Source organism: Tasmannia lanceolata, unplaced genomic scaffold (assembly GCF_043159265.1).
Source record: "Tasmannia lanceolata isolate RefF3 unplaced genomic scaffold, GAP_Taslan_0.1 ptg000023l, whole genome shotgun sequence".
NCBI lineage: Eukaryota > Viridiplantae > Streptophyta > Magnoliopsida > Canellales > Winteraceae > Tasmannia > Tasmannia lanceolata.
The window spans coordinates 13,672,270-13,693,275 of NW_027518700.1; the positions used below are offsets into that span (position 1 = coordinate 13,672,270).

The 21,006-nt window shown below is 41.2% G+C and overlaps 1 protein-coding gene across 1 annotated transcript; it reads right to left on the bottom strand.

Moving 5' to 3' along the window:
• Nucleotides 1-43: 43 nt before the first annotated feature.
• LOC143855827 (uncharacterized) lies at nt 44-14,395 on the bottom strand. The gene is made up of 6 exons (XM_077365884.1): nt 14,349-14,395; nt 14,195-14,261; nt 10,975-12,222; nt 9,359-10,848; nt 8,927-9,008; nt 44-3,058 (listed from the first exon to the last, which is right to left on the bottom strand). Exons 1-6 carry the CDS (start codon nt 14,393-14,395, stop codon nt 44-46), a joined length of 5,949 nt encoding a protein of 1,982 aa, XP_077221999.1.
• Nucleotides 14,396-21,006: the final 6,611 nt, after the last annotated feature.

The window sequence follows — 21,006 nt, forward strand, 5'->3', positions numbered from 1 at the left end:
GGAACATACAAAATGAAAGAGCTATGCACCTTTCTAAAGTCAATCAAGGGATAAGGTCCACCGTCCATCTAGAGTCTTCCAAAGCATTGGTGAAGAGGGACTTGGTATTCTCGCCATCTTCCCAATTTAATTCTTCAAACCATTCCCTTTCCGCGTTAAATTTTTGAATGCTAGGGCAGGAAGGGAGCTTCTTCAATTTTGTACATCTATTTATCGACATATGTTCCAAGGAAGTGAAAGAGACCCTCGAACTACAAATGCTTCTTAATCCCTTTAATCCCTCAAGCCGTAGGCTGCATAAACTTGGGAGTGCATTGTTGAGAACTAGCATATTATCCCCCTCTTCTATAATTTCCTCAATTTTATCACAATCACGGATGCCAAGATGCTCCAACTTATCCAGTTGATGTACAACGTTAGAGGAGAAAAGAGTACCACTCAACTTTTCACAGGAATCAATACTCAAGGTTTTCAATTGTCGGAGACTTAGGCTTCCATGTCCCATGATTAGCTTCTTCAGGTTTGATAACCCAGAGAGTCTCATCCACTCAATATTGTGTCCTACGTCTCCGTTGTCTATAATGCAATCCACTTGAGGACAATTGGCAATCCTAAGGTTTCTTAAGGTCAGAGAATGGCCCCCTATTTCAGAAATTCCTCGTTTTAGACCCTTACATGCAGAAATACTTATGCTATCTGCGTACTCTTGTATGATCTTACAGCAAGGAGGGAAATACTCACATTCATTGACGCACAATTTTTTATCGCCATCCGGTTGAAAAGGAAGTGTTTTGATTTTGCCAAATTGAAAATTGAATTTCCTCAGACTTGAAAGTTGTCGTCGATGGAAAGAATCTTGAGAAAGACAATCAATATCCGTTACTGTGATATCAAGTGAGTACAGGTGTGTTAACGTTGCTTGCTCCGCTACGCTATAACCAGTGCCTTCATTCACATCTTCTAGCCCTCCTTCCTTTGCCCATTTTATAGGTGTCCCGATCATGCTTAGCTCCTCTAGACTAGATAAACTACATATCGTTGTGCATGGAATTGTTGTCACACGAGACAAATATGATAAATCCAAACTCTCAAGGTTAACCAATTCTCCAATGCCTTGAGGTAGTTCTCGAATGCCATCACATGCTCTGAGATTTAGAAATTGTAGGTGTTTCAGATGTCCCAATGGTGGTACCTTCATCAAACTGTGACAATTTCTTAAAATGAGTGCACGTAGATTCACCAATGACGATAAGGACATTGGAAGTGATTCAATATGGGTGTAACTAAGATCAAGAACCCTAAGCTGTGGCATAAGTTCAAAGAAGCTACTTGGGATGGTCCTTAAGACATCGTTTTGTTGGAGGAATAAGGACACCAAAGTAGGGCAATTTGGCCTAGTTGGAAGCCTTTCTATTTGGTTTCTCATCAATGAAACCCTCTCAACCCCTTCCCACATATTTTCCTTGGGTGCCTCCTTTAGTCCCATCCCAGCTTTTACCAGGAATTTTGGGCCTTCTTTCATCGACGATGATGTGATCCATATTGCCAAGTCACGGATCAAGTCGTGCATCTTGACATAATCTTCAACCAACACCTCCAAGAGACAAGCGTCCTTTAATCTTTCAATGATGCGGTGCCCTTTATTTGATGCATCCTCCAAGTTATCAACATTATTTGCAAATCCTTCCATTGTCCAATATTCTACCAGCTCAGGTACATATATCTCAGTATCTTCTGGATATAGTGCACAATACAAGAAGCAGGGTTTGATGTTATCTTCCTCTAAGCAGTCATAACTGAGTTTCAAAGATCGAAAAACCTTAGGCTCCATACCGTCAATTTCTGGGACCGCCGATTCCTTCAATGCCCTTAAAGCATCCAGCCACACCTTTTTCCTTTCCTTTCCTCGCATAGCTCTCCCTACAGTGATAATTGCTAGAGGTAAACCACCACACTCTTTCACAACCTCGACCGCCAAGGCTTGGATGTCCGGCAAATGCACTACCTCCCCTGTTTTCTCATCGAACAAATTCCAAGCTTCCTCGTCCCCAAGTATTTTAACTTTAAACTGCATATCAACGTCCATGTCATTAGATACTCGAAGGAAACGGGTGCTCAGCACGATTTTGCATTTATTTACTTTATCTGGTTTTGGAATTCCGACATCATCCAAGATAATTTCCTCCCAAAGATCGTCCAACAACAGCACATACCTCGAATTCTTCAACCTTGCAAAGATTTTCCTTCCTCTCGACTCTTGATCTTCATCACCACCAAAAAGCAAACCCAATTTGCTTCCAATGGCTAGTTGGGTCCTTTCTATATTCAGATCCTTGGACACAGTTACCCAAATCACCACATCAAAGTCTCGGGTTCCAACGAGTTTATTGTTGATGGTTTTCATTAGAGTTGTTTTCCCAACTCCCCCCATGCCGTGCACACAAACCATTGAGTAGTTCTCATCATGTAAGCAACGCCATAAGGTTTCTTCATATGACTCCTGACCATGTGTTGATGTAGTGGGCATCTCCAACACCCTCGGGGGTGAAGGGCACACAGCAACCTCATCGAAATCACCCCTGTCTTTGAGGTTTACAACAATTTCGGTCATTCTAATGACCTTCTTACCCAATTCGTAGCGAGACTTCAAGTTGAAGCGCGACATCTGGTCGAACTCTGAGTTTATGGAATTGATGTCCTCTTCTATGTTGTCCACCTCTGTGACCCAATTCAATACTTGATTCTTGGGTCTCAACACTTGTCTTTCAGCTTCCCGTATCCGTGCTTTGATGTCAAGCCACTTGCTCTTTAATTCTTTCATTTCTCTTTTGAGATTCTCAACATTGGCCGAGAGGTCCCTGAACGAACGGACTTGTTGTGCAATAGTCTCGCCAGCTACTTGAGCCACAGCCTCCATGGTAGTGTGGATGAAATGGGCAGCTCCTCTTTGAACGTAAAAGAAGCTTACCAGAGTCTCAGAGATCAAGGAAGCTGTGATCTCCAACAAACGTGTTTGGAACTTTAATTTTCCTTCCTCAAACAAAACTCTGAAAACAAGTCAAAATAAAAAAGATAAAGCATCAGGATGTTGGTTGGAAGTTTTGATCCACATTTTCTTCCTTTTGGGCAACACTTCACATGGAGTGCAAACAAGGAATCCCAAGCTGTGATTTTATTTTCAAAGGGAAAATCCAGAAAGTGACATCTCACCAAACCATAATTATTTGTCTTCCAATTTATAGAAGGGAAATGATATTTACTTGAAGCAGTGAACCATTCTCACATAAACATTTAAATGGTGATTTTATCCGTTTAGGGGGGAAATGATATTTACTTGAAGCAGTGAACCATTCCCTTTATGAAAATCTTCAGCTCTTTTTTTCTTTTCTTTTTTAACCAAGAGTCCTTTGTTTGGTGCAGCACTTCACATACGACCATAGATACATCTATCTATAATCTATTTAACTAGGGATTTGTTAAGGAATTTCGCATAGGCATTTGGTGCGGACTATTGCATGATAGAACAGCCACCTTGGATGAACTAAATGAATACGACGAAGTTTGTTCATAAGTGAGCATGAGTGGCTGTTCTCTCATGCAAAAGTCAGCCGGCAAAATGCCTAGCAAATCCCCATTTATCTATTTATCTATCTATTATACAGGGTAGTGATATTGGAAGTACCATGTTTTAATAATTGTACCAACTCAGCTTGTCTTTTATAATTTGTACTGATATTTGCACTACCATGTTTTAATTAATAATTGCACTAACTCAGCTTGTCTTTTATGATTTAAACAACTCTCAAATGTTATTACAGTTCCCAAAGCTCTCTAAGGCCAATAAAAAGACAAATTGAGTTTGTGCATTTATAAAAATATGATGATGCTAATATAAGTAGCATAATATACACTAAGCATTTCTTTTCATCGTCATTTGCCTTTTTCTTAATAAATATTTTTATTAGAAAATCTTTTCCCCATAAAAAACCATATTCCTAATCCTAACATTCATAATCCTAATAATTCCTAATCCTCCGTTTTGCAAACGGAGGGGGGGAGGTCCGTTTGCAAAATGCCGTTTTGAACAGGGTTTTTGGGCTGTGGGTTTTTACGTGTTTGCCCTCACCAAAACCCATTTTTACATATATGCGTGCGACTTTATGCGTTACGTCAAATACCAAAAAAGTGGGGGATTAATATCATTCTTGAGGACACAAATTTGTTAAATTATTAATATTTAATTCAAAACAATGGGGCTGCTGATATCATTATATGATCTCTTAATTTTGATTTTTTAAAGACAAAAGAATTAAAAGAAACCCTAGTTTCTTACTTTCTTCATCTACTTTGCAAAGTTGCAAACCCACTCGTCTGCCTCACTGCCTTAGCGCCTCCACTCATCCGTCAAATCCGGCCGTTAAGAAGAAGAAGGAGAAGAACCCCAAAGGTATAGCCTTTTTTTTTTTTTTTTTTCTGCAATGATGTTTAATTTTAATAGTGTTTGAATGAGATCCTAATGACCTTTTAATATTTGGCCTAATGAGAGAGTAGTTGAGTTACATTGAGGCCAACCAAACAATGCCCTTTTTGGTCATTTTACTACTAAAACTCTGTTTTGGGGCATTTGCAACCAAACACACAATACCTCCGTTTGCCATTTAAAATGTCTTTTTGATCTGGCGAACCAAACATGAAAACGCCGTTTGACAAAATGCCGTTTTGAACCAAAACACCGTTTTGCAAAACGGCGTTTTAAACGCTATTTCAAACGGTACGCCAAACACACCCTAAAGTAATTTATATCTTTCAATATCACCCCCCCTGGTTTCTACAATTACCACCCCCTTCTGTCCCTTTCGATTGATAGTGGATCACGTGACTTGCCATATGTCGGTGACACATAAGGTTACAAATAAAGAAAAAGGGTAATTTCTTATTTGACCCCACGCTTTTGCGTTGAACACCCTCCTTTTAGTAATTAAGTACCAGTTTTGACGTCCTTTGTAGGGGTGGCCAGAACCGAACCAGACCCGAAGAACCGAACTGGAACCGAACTGTTTAAAAATACTTTGGGTCCGGTTCGGTGCCACTGATGAAGAACTGAACTTATTCGGTTCGGTTCCGGGTCTAATGTTCTTGGTTCGGTTCTGGAACCGAAGAACCGAACTTTTGAATATATATATATATATATATATATAATATTTGGGAAAGGTGTGCGTACTCGGTCGAGTAGATAAGCTTATCTACTCGGTCGGGTTAAAAACAGTGGGGGCCCACATTTTTGGGGTGATCCAAACCATTCATTTGAAAGGCTCTTACCTAGATAGGGCGTCCACAAAAAATCAGCCCCATAGGATCATCCTAACCCATCCAACAGTGGAGGGGAAAATGGGCAGATTTGTGGACAAGCTGTGTTTGTCCATTTTTCCCCATTTTTCCCTCCACTGTTGCATGGGTTAGGATGATCCTATGGGGCTGATTTTTTGTGGACACCCTATCTAGGTAAGGGCCTTTCAAATGAATGGTTTGGATCACCCCAAAAATGTGGGCCCCCACTGTTTTTAACCCGACCGAGTAGATAAGCTTATCTACTCGACCGAGTACGCACACCTTTCCCATAATATTTTTATATTTCTATTATACATATACTTATTAATATAAATTACTTATAATATTAATAAGTAATAGTTAATACTATTTTTATAATAAGAAAGTAACTTATATTATAACTTTAATTAAAAGTTTTTATAAATTATAATTAGTAATTAGTAATTAGCCATTAGAACCGGAGAATCGGACCGGACCGAACTGATTATGTTCGGTTCGGTCCTACTATGTACTACTGTTCGGTTCGGTTCTTACGGTTCATGGAACCGGGAACCGAGAACAGAAAAAAAAGTAACGAAGGACCGAGAACCGAACCGGTTGGCCACCCCTACTCCTTTGCCTCCCTTGTGCACCCCACTTGCTTTTAATATATACATACATCTAAAGACCTTTTTTTTTTTTTCCTCTGGCACCCCCTTATTAATTAACCGACAAAGCATATTTCAACCCCCATTTTCCTGTAGGACACCCCCTTTTATCAATTGTTACTGTAAGATTCAAACAATCTGTTGCAGGGCGAAAATTGAATTTTCTTTTTCTTTTTCTCTTCTCATTCTCTCTCTACACTTTCTCTCTCCTCTCTCCATCACATTTTATCTCTCCTCGCCCGAGCTATTTTCACTCAAAATTGGCCCTCGACCTCAACACGAAAGTTGTTCGTGACAACTTTTAGAGCGCATTCAGCCTATTTTCAGCAGAGGACAGTAGTCTTCCACACAGTTTCAGGACCCATCTCAGCCGTTGATCGCACCCATTCTTCTGATCATCAACTTTCACTCATCCGATTTGAGATCCGAGACAGGTGTTGTGTTCCTTTCGACATGACAAACAAATCAGACGGTTGATTTCAGTTTTCGATGCCGATTCCAATGGCTCCGCCCTATGTTCCATATTTTGATGGGTACGACGAAAGCTATTGGAATGGCCGCACTCACTTTCGCTATTATGAGGATACATGTTTACGTTGGATTGATGCTCTAGACGCATATCATGAGTACAATGGCCATGATCACCGCCAGACTATCTACTGGGCTAAAAAAATTGTGCGACGACAAGCCCGATGCTCATGGAGCCACATTGAAACGAACCGTCGTAGAAGACGTGAGCAGCCAATCTGTCGTTGGGAGGATGTTCGTGATGCATTTATGAATATTTATGCGCTCGACTATTTGAATCAACAGAGATTGAATCGTGAGCGAGAATATAGAGTGTTGTGTAGTGTTGAAAGTAAAGTCGAAGCCCTCCTTGAACGACTAAAAGAAGACCGTCATTATATATGCGAAGCTAAAATTATAGCTGAAAATTCGGTGCGTTGTATACATGAGCAGAGACAGCTTCACACTTCTAAGGCAGATATTGTAGTAAATCCATGTGAGGATTTTTCCTTGACAGAGTTGATCGAGCATCGTCCTGAGTCAGACCCGAGTGGCATGACTGTTGATCCATTACCTGAGACAGATGATCGTGAGCATATTACAGAGGATTGCCCTATATTTACGCCGATTGATCAGATTGCCGAGACTTGTGCCGACACAGATGAACTTGTTCCGTAGATTGATCATGAGGTCCATCAGCCTGACATCACTGCCCAAGCTTCAGTCCTAGATTCTGATTTTATCATTGATTCTACTGAGCCTGATGAGATAATAGCGGATGACTTCCATGTAAATTCTCCTGTGCCTACTGAGTTACCAGTTGATGTTGATTATGTGGAGGATGTTCCCCGATTGGTACCACCCATAGCTGTTTTGCTGATCACGCCGATCCAGGACGAGTACATTGCCATCTTCCCAGCTTCCCCGATTCTGACGAAAGGCGTGTATTTTGATGATTTTGTATGGATGCTTTCTTCCATATTCCGCCGCCAGCCTTTCAGATCGCTTTCATTGCTGTCTCGAGCATTAGCCATCAGGATTGCTTCAGACGGATTGCGCCCCTCATTCTGCTTCATTGGATTATTTTCATATTTGACCCAGGCAGACTAGAACTCGAGGGCGAGTTCTTTTCAACCGGGGGAGAATGATGCAGATAATAGCCAATAAGTGGCATATTTCCCCATTAGGATTTATATTTCCATGTTATTTAGTTTAGGAATTTATTTTTCATATTATTTTAGTTTCTAGGAATTTTATTTCAATATTTACTTTTTAGGGATTCTTAAATTAGGCAGTTTCCTTATTTTAAGGAGTTCTAATTGCCTATATATATGCCTTATGTAGTAGAGATTATGAACTTTGATTGATATTGAATAAAGATTCTTCTCTCTCTAATTCTGATTTTCTTCTTCCCTCTTCTAATTTCTTCTCATCTTCCTAAATTCGTCTATTCTTCTCTTCTTCTTCTTCTACTTCTCCCTAAATTCGTCTCTTCTTCAGGTTATTTTCGTCTCTTCTTTCCATATTCTTCTAATTCTCTCCCCTTTCGTCTATTTCTCTTCCCTTTCTTCTCTTTTTCTTCACGGTGCGTACATCAATTTGGTATCAAAGCTTTTCTTTGTGAGATCCTGCATCAGGTTATCTAGACCCTACTTCAAAACATATTAAGTTACCTTCTAATTTATTATTCCAAGTGCGTGGAACTTGGCTACGAAGAACATCATTGACAGCCATGGTATGCATGAACAAAGAAATTTCCAATTGTTTATTGAGATTGAATAGTCTTCCAGTTCACATATCTAGTTACCAGTTCACATATTATCAGCCTAGAAAATTTATTTTCTGCTCAAAGTTCAGAGCATTGTGCTTTTGTTTCAACATTTAATACCTATATGATCCAATTGAACTCTCAGGATAAGGTTAATATTAACATGGAAAGAATGACTAGATTGCAAACCTCATAAGCAATATTTACAACAAGCTAATACGGTATACATTATAAAACCATGCACAAAATGTTTTTAATCTTCAAGCTTGGGGAAGTGACTTGGCACCCAAAAGAGGTTGTCCAAATTATCATTTTGAGTCTGGGTGAATCATATATTCTCTCAAAGGTGAGAGTTAGGATCAAATCACCTTCAGAGTGAGAGTTTGAGAAACAATCTTCCATCCTAGATTCTCATGTACCTCTTCCTATTCGAAATGGATTTAGACCCTATATATTTGGGTATAGATGAACACAATCAATATTGTTAATTGGGCAGTAACTGGTTTTTTTTTTTTTTTGTTTCTGTTTTTGTGTGTCAACAACAGCTCATCAGAAGAGAAAATAAGAATAGTCTCACAACATATGAAATTAATGTAAACCAATTTAAATTATGTAATTTATTATATGAAAAGCACATTCACTAACAAAGAAGTTCTAAAGTATTACCGTGTTTTACCTGAAATATTGCATCAACCGGACTTTCAAGAATCATCCATGGATAATTCCTCCTGAAACTCCAATTTGCATACTGAGTATCCCTGCTCAAATGATAAAAATTCCTGGTGGAATACATCATGTTAGACCAAAACACATCTTACGTATCATTAATGAAAAACAGTGTTGTACCTGAAATATTGCATCAACCAGACTTTCTACAATCATCCATGGATAGGACCTCCCGAAACTCCATTTTGCATAATATTTCCTCTCGGATAACAAAAATTCCTGGTAGAAGAAACCAATTTAAGTTTCAGCATTTTTAGACCGTTGTGAAAAGAAAAAACCCTAATCCATCCAAATGGATCTCGTAAGCTTTTTTTTCCAGTATTATGTACTTGAAGGACGTTAAGCTATTTAAAAGAGGGACTTCGTATTCTCACCATCTTCTCAATCTAATTCTTCAATCCATTTCTTTTCTGCTTTGAATATTTGAATGCGAGGGCAGCGAGGGAGCTTCTTCAATTTTGGACATTTAGCTATCTCCATCTCTTGCAAGGAAGTGAAAGATACTTTCGGATTACAAATGCTTTTTAATCCCTTTAATCCAAGAATACGTAGTTTGCGTAAACTTGGGAGTGCATCGTTGAGAATCGGCTCTTCTATAATCTCCACAATTTTATCACAATTCGCTATCCTAAATGACTCCAAGTTATTCAGATGTTGTACCAGATTAGAGGAGAAGAGAGTACCACTCAATCGTTCACAGGAACCAATATCAAATGTTTTCAATTGTCGAAGACTTAGGCTTCCATCTTCCACAATTAACTTTTTCAGATTTGGTAAATTAGAGAGTTTCATCCACTCAATATTGTGTCCTACCTCTCTATTGTCTATAATGCAATCCACTTTAAGACAAAAGGCAATGTCAAGGTTTCTTAAGGTCAAAGAATCACCTGCTATTTCAGAAATTCCTTGTGTTAGACCTTCACAACTATAAATACCTAAGCCTTCTGCACACCCTTGTATTATCTTAAAGCAAAGAGGGAAAGACTCACAATCATATACGCACAATTTTTTATTAATATGCAGGGTAGGCAGGGTAAATTTATATGCACCGGTTTTGCCAAATTCAAGATGGAATTTACTCAAAGTCGGCAGTTGGAAAGAATCTTGGGCAAGACAATCAAAATCCTTTACTGTGATATCAAGTAAGTCCAAGTGTGTTAACGTTGCTAGCTCCGCTAAGCTACAACTAGTGCCTTCATTCTCATCCTTTGCCCATTCTATTGGTGTCCCAATCGTGATTAGCTGCTGTAGACTAGATAAACAACATATCGTACTAGGTGGAATTGTTGTCACATTAGGCAAATATGATAAATCCAAACTCTTAAGATTAACCAATTCTCCAATGCTTTGAGGTAGTTCTCCAATGCGACTACATTCTCTGAGATCTAGAAATTGTAGGTTTGTTAGATGTTTCAATGGTGGTACCTTTATCAAACTGTGACACCTGCTTAAAATGAGTACACGTAGATTCACCAATGAATAAGAGTATATTGGAAGCGATTCAATATTGGTGTCACTAAGATCAAGAACCCCAAGCCTTGGCATAAGTTCAAAGAAGCTACTAGGAATGGTCCCTAAGACATGGTTTTTTTGAAGGAATAAGGACACCAAAGTAGGGCAATTTGGCCTAGTAGGAAGTCTTTTTATATCGTTTACCATCAATGAAACCCTCTCAACCCCTTCCCACATATTTTCCTGGGGTGCCTCCTTTATTCCCATCCCAGCTTTTACTAGGAATTTTTGGCCTTGTTCTACCGATAATGATGATGTGATCCATATTGCCAAGTCACGGATCAAGTCGTGCATCTTGACAAAATATGAATTCGACTCCTCCAAGAGAGACTCCTTCAAGGGTGACTCCTCCGAGCGACACTACTCCAAGAGACATGCGTCCTTTAATATTTCAATGATCTTGTATGCTTTATTTGATGCATTTTCCAAGTTATCAACATTTTTAGCAAATCCTTCCATTGTCCAATATCGGACCAGATCACTTACTTCTATTTTATAATCGTCTGGATACAGTGCACAATACAAGAAGCATCGTTTGATGTCATCCTCTAAGTAGTCATAACTGAGTTTTAAAGACCGAAAAACTATAGGCTCCATACCTTCAATTTCTGGGACCACCGATTCCTTCAATGCCCATAGTGCATGCTGCCACACCTGTTTCCTTCCCTTTCCTCTCATAGCTCTCCCCACAGTGATAATTGCTAGAGGTAAACCACCACACTCTTTCACAACCTCAACCGCTAAGGCTTTGATGTCTGGCAAAAGCACTACCTCCCCTGCTTTCTCATGGAACAAATTCCAAGCTTCCTTGCCCCCTAATGGTTTAACTTTTAACCACTTATCGGCGTCCATGGATCTAGACACTCGAAGGAAACGAGTACTCAGCACGATTTTGCATTTATTTTCCGTATTTGGCTTTGGAATTCCGACATCATCCAAGCTAATTTCTTCCCAAAGATCGTCCAACATCATCACATACCGCAAGTTCTTCAAACTTTCAAAGATTTTCCTTCCTCTAGACTCTTGATCTTCATCATCAGCTAAAGAAGGCAAACCCAATTTGCTTCCAATGGCTAGTTGGATCCTTTTTATATTCAGATCCTTGGACACAGTTACATAAATCACCACATCAAAGCATCGGGTTCCAACGAGCCGATTGTTGATGGTTCTCATTAGAGTTGTTTTCCCAACTCCCCCCATGCCGTGCACACAAACCATTGCGTATTTCTCATCATGTAAGCAACTCCATAAGGTTTCTGCATATGACTTCTGACCATATGTTGTAGTTGTCGTTGTTGTGGGCATTTCCACCCCCCTCGGGGGTGAAGGGCACACAGCAACCACATCGAAATCGCCTTTGCCTATGAGGTCTACAACAATTTTGGCATTTCTAATAGCCTTCTTACCCAATTTGTAGCGAGCCTTCAAGTTGAAGCACAACCTCATCTTGTCGAAATCTGACTTTATGGAATTGACTTCCTTTTCGATTTTGGCCACCTCTGTGACCCAATTCTCTACTTCATTCGTCGGTATCTGCAATTGTCTTTTAGCTTCTTGTATGCGTGCTTGGATGTCATGACACTTGCTCTGTAATTCTTTCATTCCTCTCTTGAGATTGGAAACATGATCGGGGAGGTCCTTGACATAACGGACTTGTTTATCAAGAAAAGTCAACAACCTCGGAATTAGATTCATGACACTGCCAACAGCTGCAGCTTCAACCTCCATAGTTGGCTGTATTGTGAATGAAAGATGCAGAGAACAATGAAGTTGTTTCGCCAACAAAAGAGTTTGGAATTTGCGCTTCCTCAATGAGTTAATATAACAAAACAAAACTCATAAAAGAAGCCCATTGAGTGGAAAAGAAAAGCATCAATTCTCATCTTCTCCCTCCAATTGAGTGGAAAAGAAAAGCATCAATTCTCATCTTCTCCCGCCAATTGAGTGCAGCAGTTCACATGGAGTGGTGGGGCCCAAGGCATGATTTTGTTTTCCCCATAGGCTCTGTTTGGATTGGAAGAAAAACATTTCTGATAGAATTTTTTTCTCTAGAAATTTTTTCCCTACCTAGGCAATTTTACGGAAAGCCATTTCGCGGATGACTTGCGAAATATCATCATGACTCTCGAAATCATGTGCGGTAGCAATACCAAACCAAATACGACGAGTAGTGGGGAGAGAACAGCCACATGGAATGAAATAAATAAATAAGACAAAATATGTAAAATGAGACTACGTGAATGAGGCAAAATGTGTAAAAAAGTGAGCCTGTGTGGCTGTTCTCTCGTGTGCAAGCCATCATTTTGTTTTCTCTAGGAGTGTAAACGGATCGAATTCAGAGCGGATATGGCTATATCTGAATTCGATTACAGTATACACTATCCGAATTCGGATTCGGATTCGGATTCGACGGATATTTTATATCTATTACTGAATTCGTATCCGTCGGATATTGTTCGAATTCGGATATTATCAGTATCTGTTTATCCGGTAAATTCGAACATTTTATTGCAGCACTTTATCTTTTTTCTCCTACTTACTCGAATGAATTTTTCAAACCCTAAAACTAGACCTCTACATTCTCTTCACAAAATTAACTCTCAAACCCTAAAATATATGAGATCCTCTTCTTCCTTTTAAAACAAAGGCAGAGAGAGAGAATGAGGCGATGGGGATGGATGATAGTGTTGGGAGTGGTCTTTGGGTTTTTCCTCTTTTTTTTTTGTATATGATGGAATGGGTTTGGGCTATTTTTGTTTTTATTTTTATTTTTCTAAAAAGAATATTCACTTTTCTTATAGAAACAAAAGATAGTGCGTCATTACTAAAAATAAATATTAATGATATTATTAATAATAAATAAAAAGGATTTACTTCTCGAATTCGGATGTTAAACGGATCAGATCTACCATTTACCAGATTCGCATCTGCTAAGAGCCAGATATCTCATAAACGGATTCGGATAATATCCACTTGAAACGGATTCGGATAATATTCGCTTTAAACGGATTCGGATGCGGACGGTAATTGAATTTCCGAATATCCATTTACACCCCTAGTTTTCTCCATAGGCTCTGTTTGGATTGCAAGAAAATCATTTCTGATAGAATTTTTTTCTCTAGAAATTTTTTTCTTGGAAATTTTACGGAAAGCCATTTCGCGGATGACTTGCTGAGGAGAGAAGAGCCACAACGGATGAAATATTTGAATAAGACAAAATATGTTAAAAATGAGCCTGTGCGAATAAGACAAAATGTGTAAAAAAGTGAGCCTGTGTGGTTGTTCTCTCGTGTGCAAGTCAGCCGTGAAATGGCTTTCCGCGGAATTGCCTAGCAAAATCCCTTATAGTTAATTTCAAGAGATATTATTTTTTGAAAAGGAATTTGAAGAGATATTATCATAATTTTTTTTTCTACAATCCATGCCTATGTAAGCAAGGTTGCAAGAGTCCGAGAATTTTCTACTACTTAATTTCATCGACAACAGTAGTACGTAGTTCTATCCTAATTAGAATGCAAGCTACAGAGAGTGGAAAATCTGTGTAAGCTTTTCCTGTCAGGGAAGGAGGGAGAAGAAGTTCCATTGTCTTCTCTGGCGATCTTTCTCGCGTGCTGTCCACTCTTAACCCATTCCACCATCACCACTCACCTCCATTTCTGCCCAACTACCATAAGATCTCCACCTCATCCGAGCAACCCACCCTCACCAATTTCTCAGTGGACCTCTTCTCTTCCCCATTTCTCCATTTTCCATCTGTCAACAGCGCCACAACCCTGTTAAAAACCTTGGAAGATCAGTCTATGATAGTCAATGAAGAAGCTTTGCAGAAGAAATAAGGGTATAAATTTCATCTCTCTCACTCTCTCTTGTTCTCATTCTCTCCATTGTTAAAAACCTCCTCTGACATGTTTCCGGTAAGATTTAGGACTCTTTCGCAAAAAAAAAACCCTGTTCATTAGCGATTCCGCTCTTCCATCTGGTGAAAAAGGCATGAATCGGGAAATCTCGTCTCTGTTCACAAGTGAACCTAGGCCACCTGACCCAGGAATATCCGGATCTGGAGAGGAAGATGAGCGAATATGGCCTGCCCTAGCATCTCCTGAAGCAAGATTTCCCCACCATGTTGACTCCTTGACGAAATACAGAATCAGGGACCCTGACCTTTCGGCTGATCGGATTGTTTCGTCTGAGGGACTTCTCGCCCCATCCATGGTTTCCGGCATGGACTCTCAAAAAATCCTACCAAGCCAATCGGAAATGAATCCCTTGCCCAAAAACATAGCAGAATCCACCCTGCAAAAATACTGGCCCTCGGAATACCTCCTTGCAACCCAACCCGCCTCCTGCCAACCTATCCCCTTCTCCCTTCTCTCATCATCCCCAATCTCCGATCCAGGTACCCTCTACAAAAGAGGAACTAGAAATCACAAAAATTTTGACAAACCTGTAAGAGCCTTTTCATCTTCCCCAAAAGCCTCTAACCCTCTCCGAAATCCAGTGTCAACTAACCCCTTCAGAAAATCCATCCCTTTCAAAGCCCTTGATGCGGATTCCAGGTATCATCTTACTCCACCTCCTCCAGCCTCCCTTTCCAGCTTCCTTCCCTTCGAAGAGGGCAACTCTGCAATTCAACCCCCATTTCCTCAGGTGACTGAGTCCACTCAACTGGGAGAATCTAACTCAGTGACTCAACAAGGGCGATCGCCAATTCAATCGACCCCCTCCCTCATCTCAATCCCCGCCCCTATTTCCCATCTCTCCCCATCCCTAGCTGCAAACCTGCAACTTAGAAACTCCCCCAAAGATTCCCACTGGCCTGCTCTTCACCAAGATAAAAGCTCAACAGAACCAAATTCGGAATCCCATACCCTCCCAGGTCCTACCTGGAAATCTCTCTTTACCCTCCCTAAGCCTCTAGTGGTAGACACAAAAATTGCTTTTCACACTCCCATTGAAGCAGACACAAACCCAAGAAGGGCAAATATAGTTGAGGAAGACTTCCACAATGCCTCAAACAAATGGAGCCACTGCCTCCTGGGTTATTTTCTTGGTAGACGCCCCTTCTACCTTTCACTAAAAGAGCATCTAATGAGAAAATGGAGGCCAAAAGGAGACTTCAAGCTCATGGCCCTTCCCAAAGGATTCTTCCTCTTCAGATTCAGCAATGAAGAAGACTGTACAATGGTCTTAGAAACTCCAACTACTTATGGAGGAAGAACCCTTATCATTCAAAAGTGGTCACCAGAATGTGCCCTAGAGAAGCCAAGGTTAACCTCCATTCCCCTCTGGATCAAACTCCCCGGTCTTCATCTAAAATTCTGGACCCCAACTGCTCTGGGAAAGATTGCTAGTCTGATTGGGCGCCCTCTATACATGGACACCCAAACTGCTGAAGGTACTAGATTAACATTTGCAAGGATATGTGTGGAGATATCAGTAGATGATGTCCTCCCTGATACCCTTCACATTCAGACTCCCACAGGCATTGAAACCCAAGAAGTTGATTATGACTGGCGGCCCAAAGCATGTCAATATTGCAAGGAATTCAGCCACTCAACTGAGAAATGTTCCCAAATCCAAAGACCAAAACCTAAGTCAAAGCAAGATTGGATTGTAAAAGGTCCTATTGCTGAAATCTCTGCTCCTGCTCAAAAGCTCCTTCCAGAGTCTGATCTGGAAATAAGCCAGGTTGGGGGGGAAATCTCCACCTCAAATGTGTTTGAATTGCTGGGAGATTTTGTTGAGGAAGAAACTCTTCCTCAGCCCTCTCAAGCCCCGCTCCCCACCTCCTTATCTTCGGAAGCAAACCATTTGCCTTACCCAAACCATCGCCAACCCAGTCCTCAGCCCGCTTCTTTGGCTGATTCCCAACCTGAAACAGCCCCAGCCTCTCCCCAATCTGACCCCCAACCGTCGGCTGCAACTCTGCACTCCAAATCCTCTCCCGCCTCTGTGCTAGGAAATCCAAACTTAACCTCCCCTACCCCATCATCCAGAAAAAAAGGAAAAGAGAAATACCCCATTGAGTCCCTTACGGAATGTCCATCCCTCCTTTTCCCTTGTTTCCAAGGATCTGGAAAGCTTTGTGAGAATCGGGAAATCTCCTTGACTTCTCCTGCTGATTCCCAATCTGACGCCGCCCGAGCCACTCCCCAATCTGACCTGCACTCAAAATCCACCCCCTCCCCTGAATCAAAAAATCCAAACCTTACCTCCTCTACCCCATCATCCAGAAAAAAAGGAAAAAAGAAAAACTCCATTAAAAGCCCTGAGTCCCAAGCAGATCAACACTCTAGAAGGGACACTCCCCCACAATCCCCTTCCCTCTTGGGCCAGACCGTTCCCTCATCAACCCCTCTGAGCCCACCCCTCCCCCATCCTCCTGATCTGGCTAGCCTGAAGAAGACCCCTCCCTGCCATTCAGCAAGTCTCTCCATGAGCCCTCCTTCCCTCGCCATTATTCCTAAATGAAGATTGTAAATTCCTGGAATATCAGAGGTCTCTGTACCAGCAACAAAAGAAAAGAAATTACCGAGCTCATCAGAAAGACTCGGGCTCCAATATGCTGCATTATTGAAACAAAAGCAAAGATTCACAAGCTAAATGACTATGCTTCCCAAGTCTGTGAAGGATGGAAAGTTCATGGCAACTATTCTGCTGTCATAAAGGGCAGAATTTGGATCATCTGGAACCCAAACCTTGTAGACATCAATATTCTCGAAGAGTCCAGCCAATATGTCCATTCAGAGGTGCGGATCATCCAAACCAATCAATATTTCAACCTTACTGCAGTCTACGCCCATAACTACTATATCTCCCGTAGAGCCCTATGGTCTAATTTAGAAAGCTTGGAACCTGGAATTTCTCTCCCTTGGTTATTGGTGGGGGACTTTAATGTAGTCAGATATGCTAGCGAGAGACTTGGCAACACAAACCACCACCTCAATGAGATGGAAGAATTCAATGAATGCCTCACCAACTGCTCCTTAACTGATCTTCGTTCAGACAGCCAATCCTGGACATGGCACAATAGATCCTCTGCTAATAGAAAGGTAGCCAAGCTTGATAGATCCCTGGTCAATGAGCTATGGCTTCACCAATTCCCCCGAGCCTTCACTGAATTCCTTCCTCCTGGCATCTCAGACCATTGCCCCCTATCCATTTCCATTCACCCTCAGGAAAACCTTGGTCCTAAACCCTTCAGATTCATGAACATGTGGATTGAGGACAGATCTCTTTTCCCTATTGTTGAAAGAGCTTGGAACTTCAATTTCAAAGGAAACCCAATGTACCAACTCTGTCGCAAACTCAAGGAAGTCAAAGCCCATTTGAAGGCTTGGAACAAAGACATTTTTGGGAGAGTGGACATAACTACCCCTCTTATTCGAAACAAGCTATCTGAAACCCAAACCCTTCTTCAATCTGACCCTCTCAACCTTGATCTCATATCTCTTGAAGACAAGCTCAGGTCTGACCTTATAATAGCCTCATCCCTAGAAGAATCTCTATTCAAGCAGAAATCTAGAGTGCAATGGCTCCAACTTGGAGACTCCAACACCAAATTCTTCCACTCCTCCATGAAATCCAGACATCACCAAAATAGCATCCTTGCCATAAATGGTCCTAATAATTCCCAAACCTCTAACCCCAAGGAAATTGCAGACATCTTTCTCAACCACTTCATTAGGGTGCTGAACAATGGTAAATCCCAACACCTCCCCCCTCCAAACCCCATTAGAAGACTAACTGCTGATCAAGCCTCCTCCCTGTCAAAGGAAGTCACAAAAGAGGAGATTAGAGAGGTGGTGTTCAAGGCAAACAGGGACAAGTCCCCAGGACCCGATGGTTTTAATGCAGCCTTCTTCCAAACTTTCTGGTACCTCATAGAACATGACTTCACCAAAGCCATCCAAAACTTCTTCATTAAAGGCACTTTGCTCTCGGAGATCAACTCTACCTTCATTGCCCTGATCCCAAAATGCCTTGAGGCCTCCACCCCTAAAAAATTTCGTCCCATCTCTCTTTGTAATTTTGTTTATAAAACTATAACAAAAATTTTGGCAACAAGATTAAAGTCTGTGATGGATTCCCTTATTCACCCTGCTCAGTCAGCTTTCATTCATGGTCGGCTAATCCAGGAGAATATCCTTCTTTCACATGATCTCCTTCACAAGTTTCACACCCACTCATTCCCTAGAACTATGTGCCTCAAGTTGGATTTAGCTAAAGCTTTTGACAATGTGAATAGGAATGCTCTTCTGGAGTTCATGGAGAAGCAAGGATTTGATGATAAGTGGTTAGGGTGGATTTCTGAATGCATAAACAAACCATCTTTCTCTATCATTATCAATGGCTCACCCCATGGCCACTTTACCTCCTCAAATGGCATAAGACAAGGAGATCCCTTATCCCCTCTTCTCTTCTGCATCACCATGGAGATGTTATCCGTTTTCTTTGAGGAAGCTCAGAATCAAAAAAGGATTACTTCCCCTTTTTCTAGAGGTAGCACCACCATAACCCATCTAATGTTTGCTGATGATCTAATGGTTTTTGCAGATGGGAATATTTCCTGTGCCTCAGAAGTGTTTAACTGCCTGAATAAATTTTCTATTACAACTGGGTTAGAAGTGAACAAGGTCAAAAGTGTAGCCTTTTATGCGGGTCTGGGAGTCTCTCAAAAAAGAAGAATTTCTCATATGCTTCAAATAAAAGAAGGCAAGCTTCCAATCTCCTACCTGGGCCTCCCTCTCATCTCTTCTAGGCTCTCTGCAAATGACTGCACTCCTCTCATATCGAAGATCATAAAGCGAATGCAACTTTGGTGCTGCAAGAACTTAGCTCAAGCTGGAAGAATTGAGCTTGTAAAATCAGTCCTTAGCTCATTCCATATTTACTGGGCTTCCTCATTTGCTCTCCCCAAAGGTATCCTCAAACAAATCGAAAAAATCTTCAGAGACTTCATTTGGGGTGGCCCTGACTGCATCAAAAAAATTCACTCAATCAGCTGGTCTGAAATGTGTAAGCCGAAAAGTGAAGGGGGGGCAGGTATCAGAACTCTGGAAGATATTTGCAGGGCTCTGCAAGTCAAGCTGCTCTGGCACCTCCTTCAAAAGAAACAATCTCTGTGGACAAACTGGATTCAAAACAAATATGTCAAAAGAAAAAATATTTGGACTGCACCAATGCCGTCAAAACCTTCCTGGGGAATCAGAAACATCTTCAAAGCAAGGGAATTGGCAAAACCCTTTATTTGCTATCAAATTGGGAATGAAGAAGAAGTTGATCTCTGGGATCAGCCATGGCTTCCAGCTGGAACGCTGAGCTCTCTCTTCCACAGAAATAATTCAGATTACTCCCTCAGTTCTCTAAATCTCCTTTCTGACATATGTATGGATGGAATTTGGAAACCCCAGCTCTACATTCCATCCCTCAGAGATGAAAAGGCTGTACTTAGTCAGATTATTCTAAGTGATGATGAATGCAATCATCCCATTTGGAAACCAGCCACAGATGGAGCATACAACACTAAAAGTGGATGGGACACTCTTAGAAATAAGACTCCTAAGCCCCCTTGGCCGGCAACCATTTGGTACCAGGGCCACATTCCCCGTTTCGCCTTCACTGCATGGAAGGCCATGCACAACAAGATGCTCACAAAAGACAGAATCAGGTCTTATGGCATTATGATTGACCCAATCTGCTCTCTCTGCAAATCTGAGCCTGAAGCTGTGGATCATTTATTCTTTCGGTGTAGTTACTCAGCTTGGATCTGGAAAAATCTTCTCGGGAGAGCTGGTTATAGAAGAAGGCTGAGACTCTCCCTGCTGGAAGAGGAAGAATGGGTGAGACTTCACAGCAAAGGAAAAGGTCTGGTGGCAACTACCCTAAAGCATTGTTTCTCTTCCCTAATCCATCATCTCTGGACTGAGCGCAATCAAAGAATCTTCCTATCATCGAGCACCCACAAGAAATACATCCTCAGATCCATCCTCATGGAAACAAGCACCAAGATTAATGGAATGAATCTCTATGACATTCCCACTCAAAAGAACCAAAAAGTCGCAACGCACTTCAACCTCAAACTCTCCCCAAAAACAGCTGAGCCAAGAATCTGTTATTGGATCCCTCCAAATAACCTGGAATTCAAGCTAAACGCAGACGCCTCCTTGGAGCCTGAAGGTGGCGGGATTGGAGGCCTTATCCGTGGCTCCCATGGGCTATCCCTTGCAATGTTCTCGGAAAATGTTGCTAAGCAGGAAATCTTTGAGCTCGAATTTGATGCAGTTGCTAAAGGATTGGAGCTCTCCATTGCCATGGGCATCCAATCACTGTGGATAGAATCTGATTCAATTTTCATTGTTGATATTATTAAGGGGACTGCCATTGTTCCATGGACAAAGAGAACCCCGTTGCGCAAGATAAGAAATTAACTCCTCCTCCTCCACAGTTGGAGAATCTCCCATTCATGGAGAGAAGCAAATTCTGCCGCGGACTTTCTCTCGAAGAGAAACTGCCCCT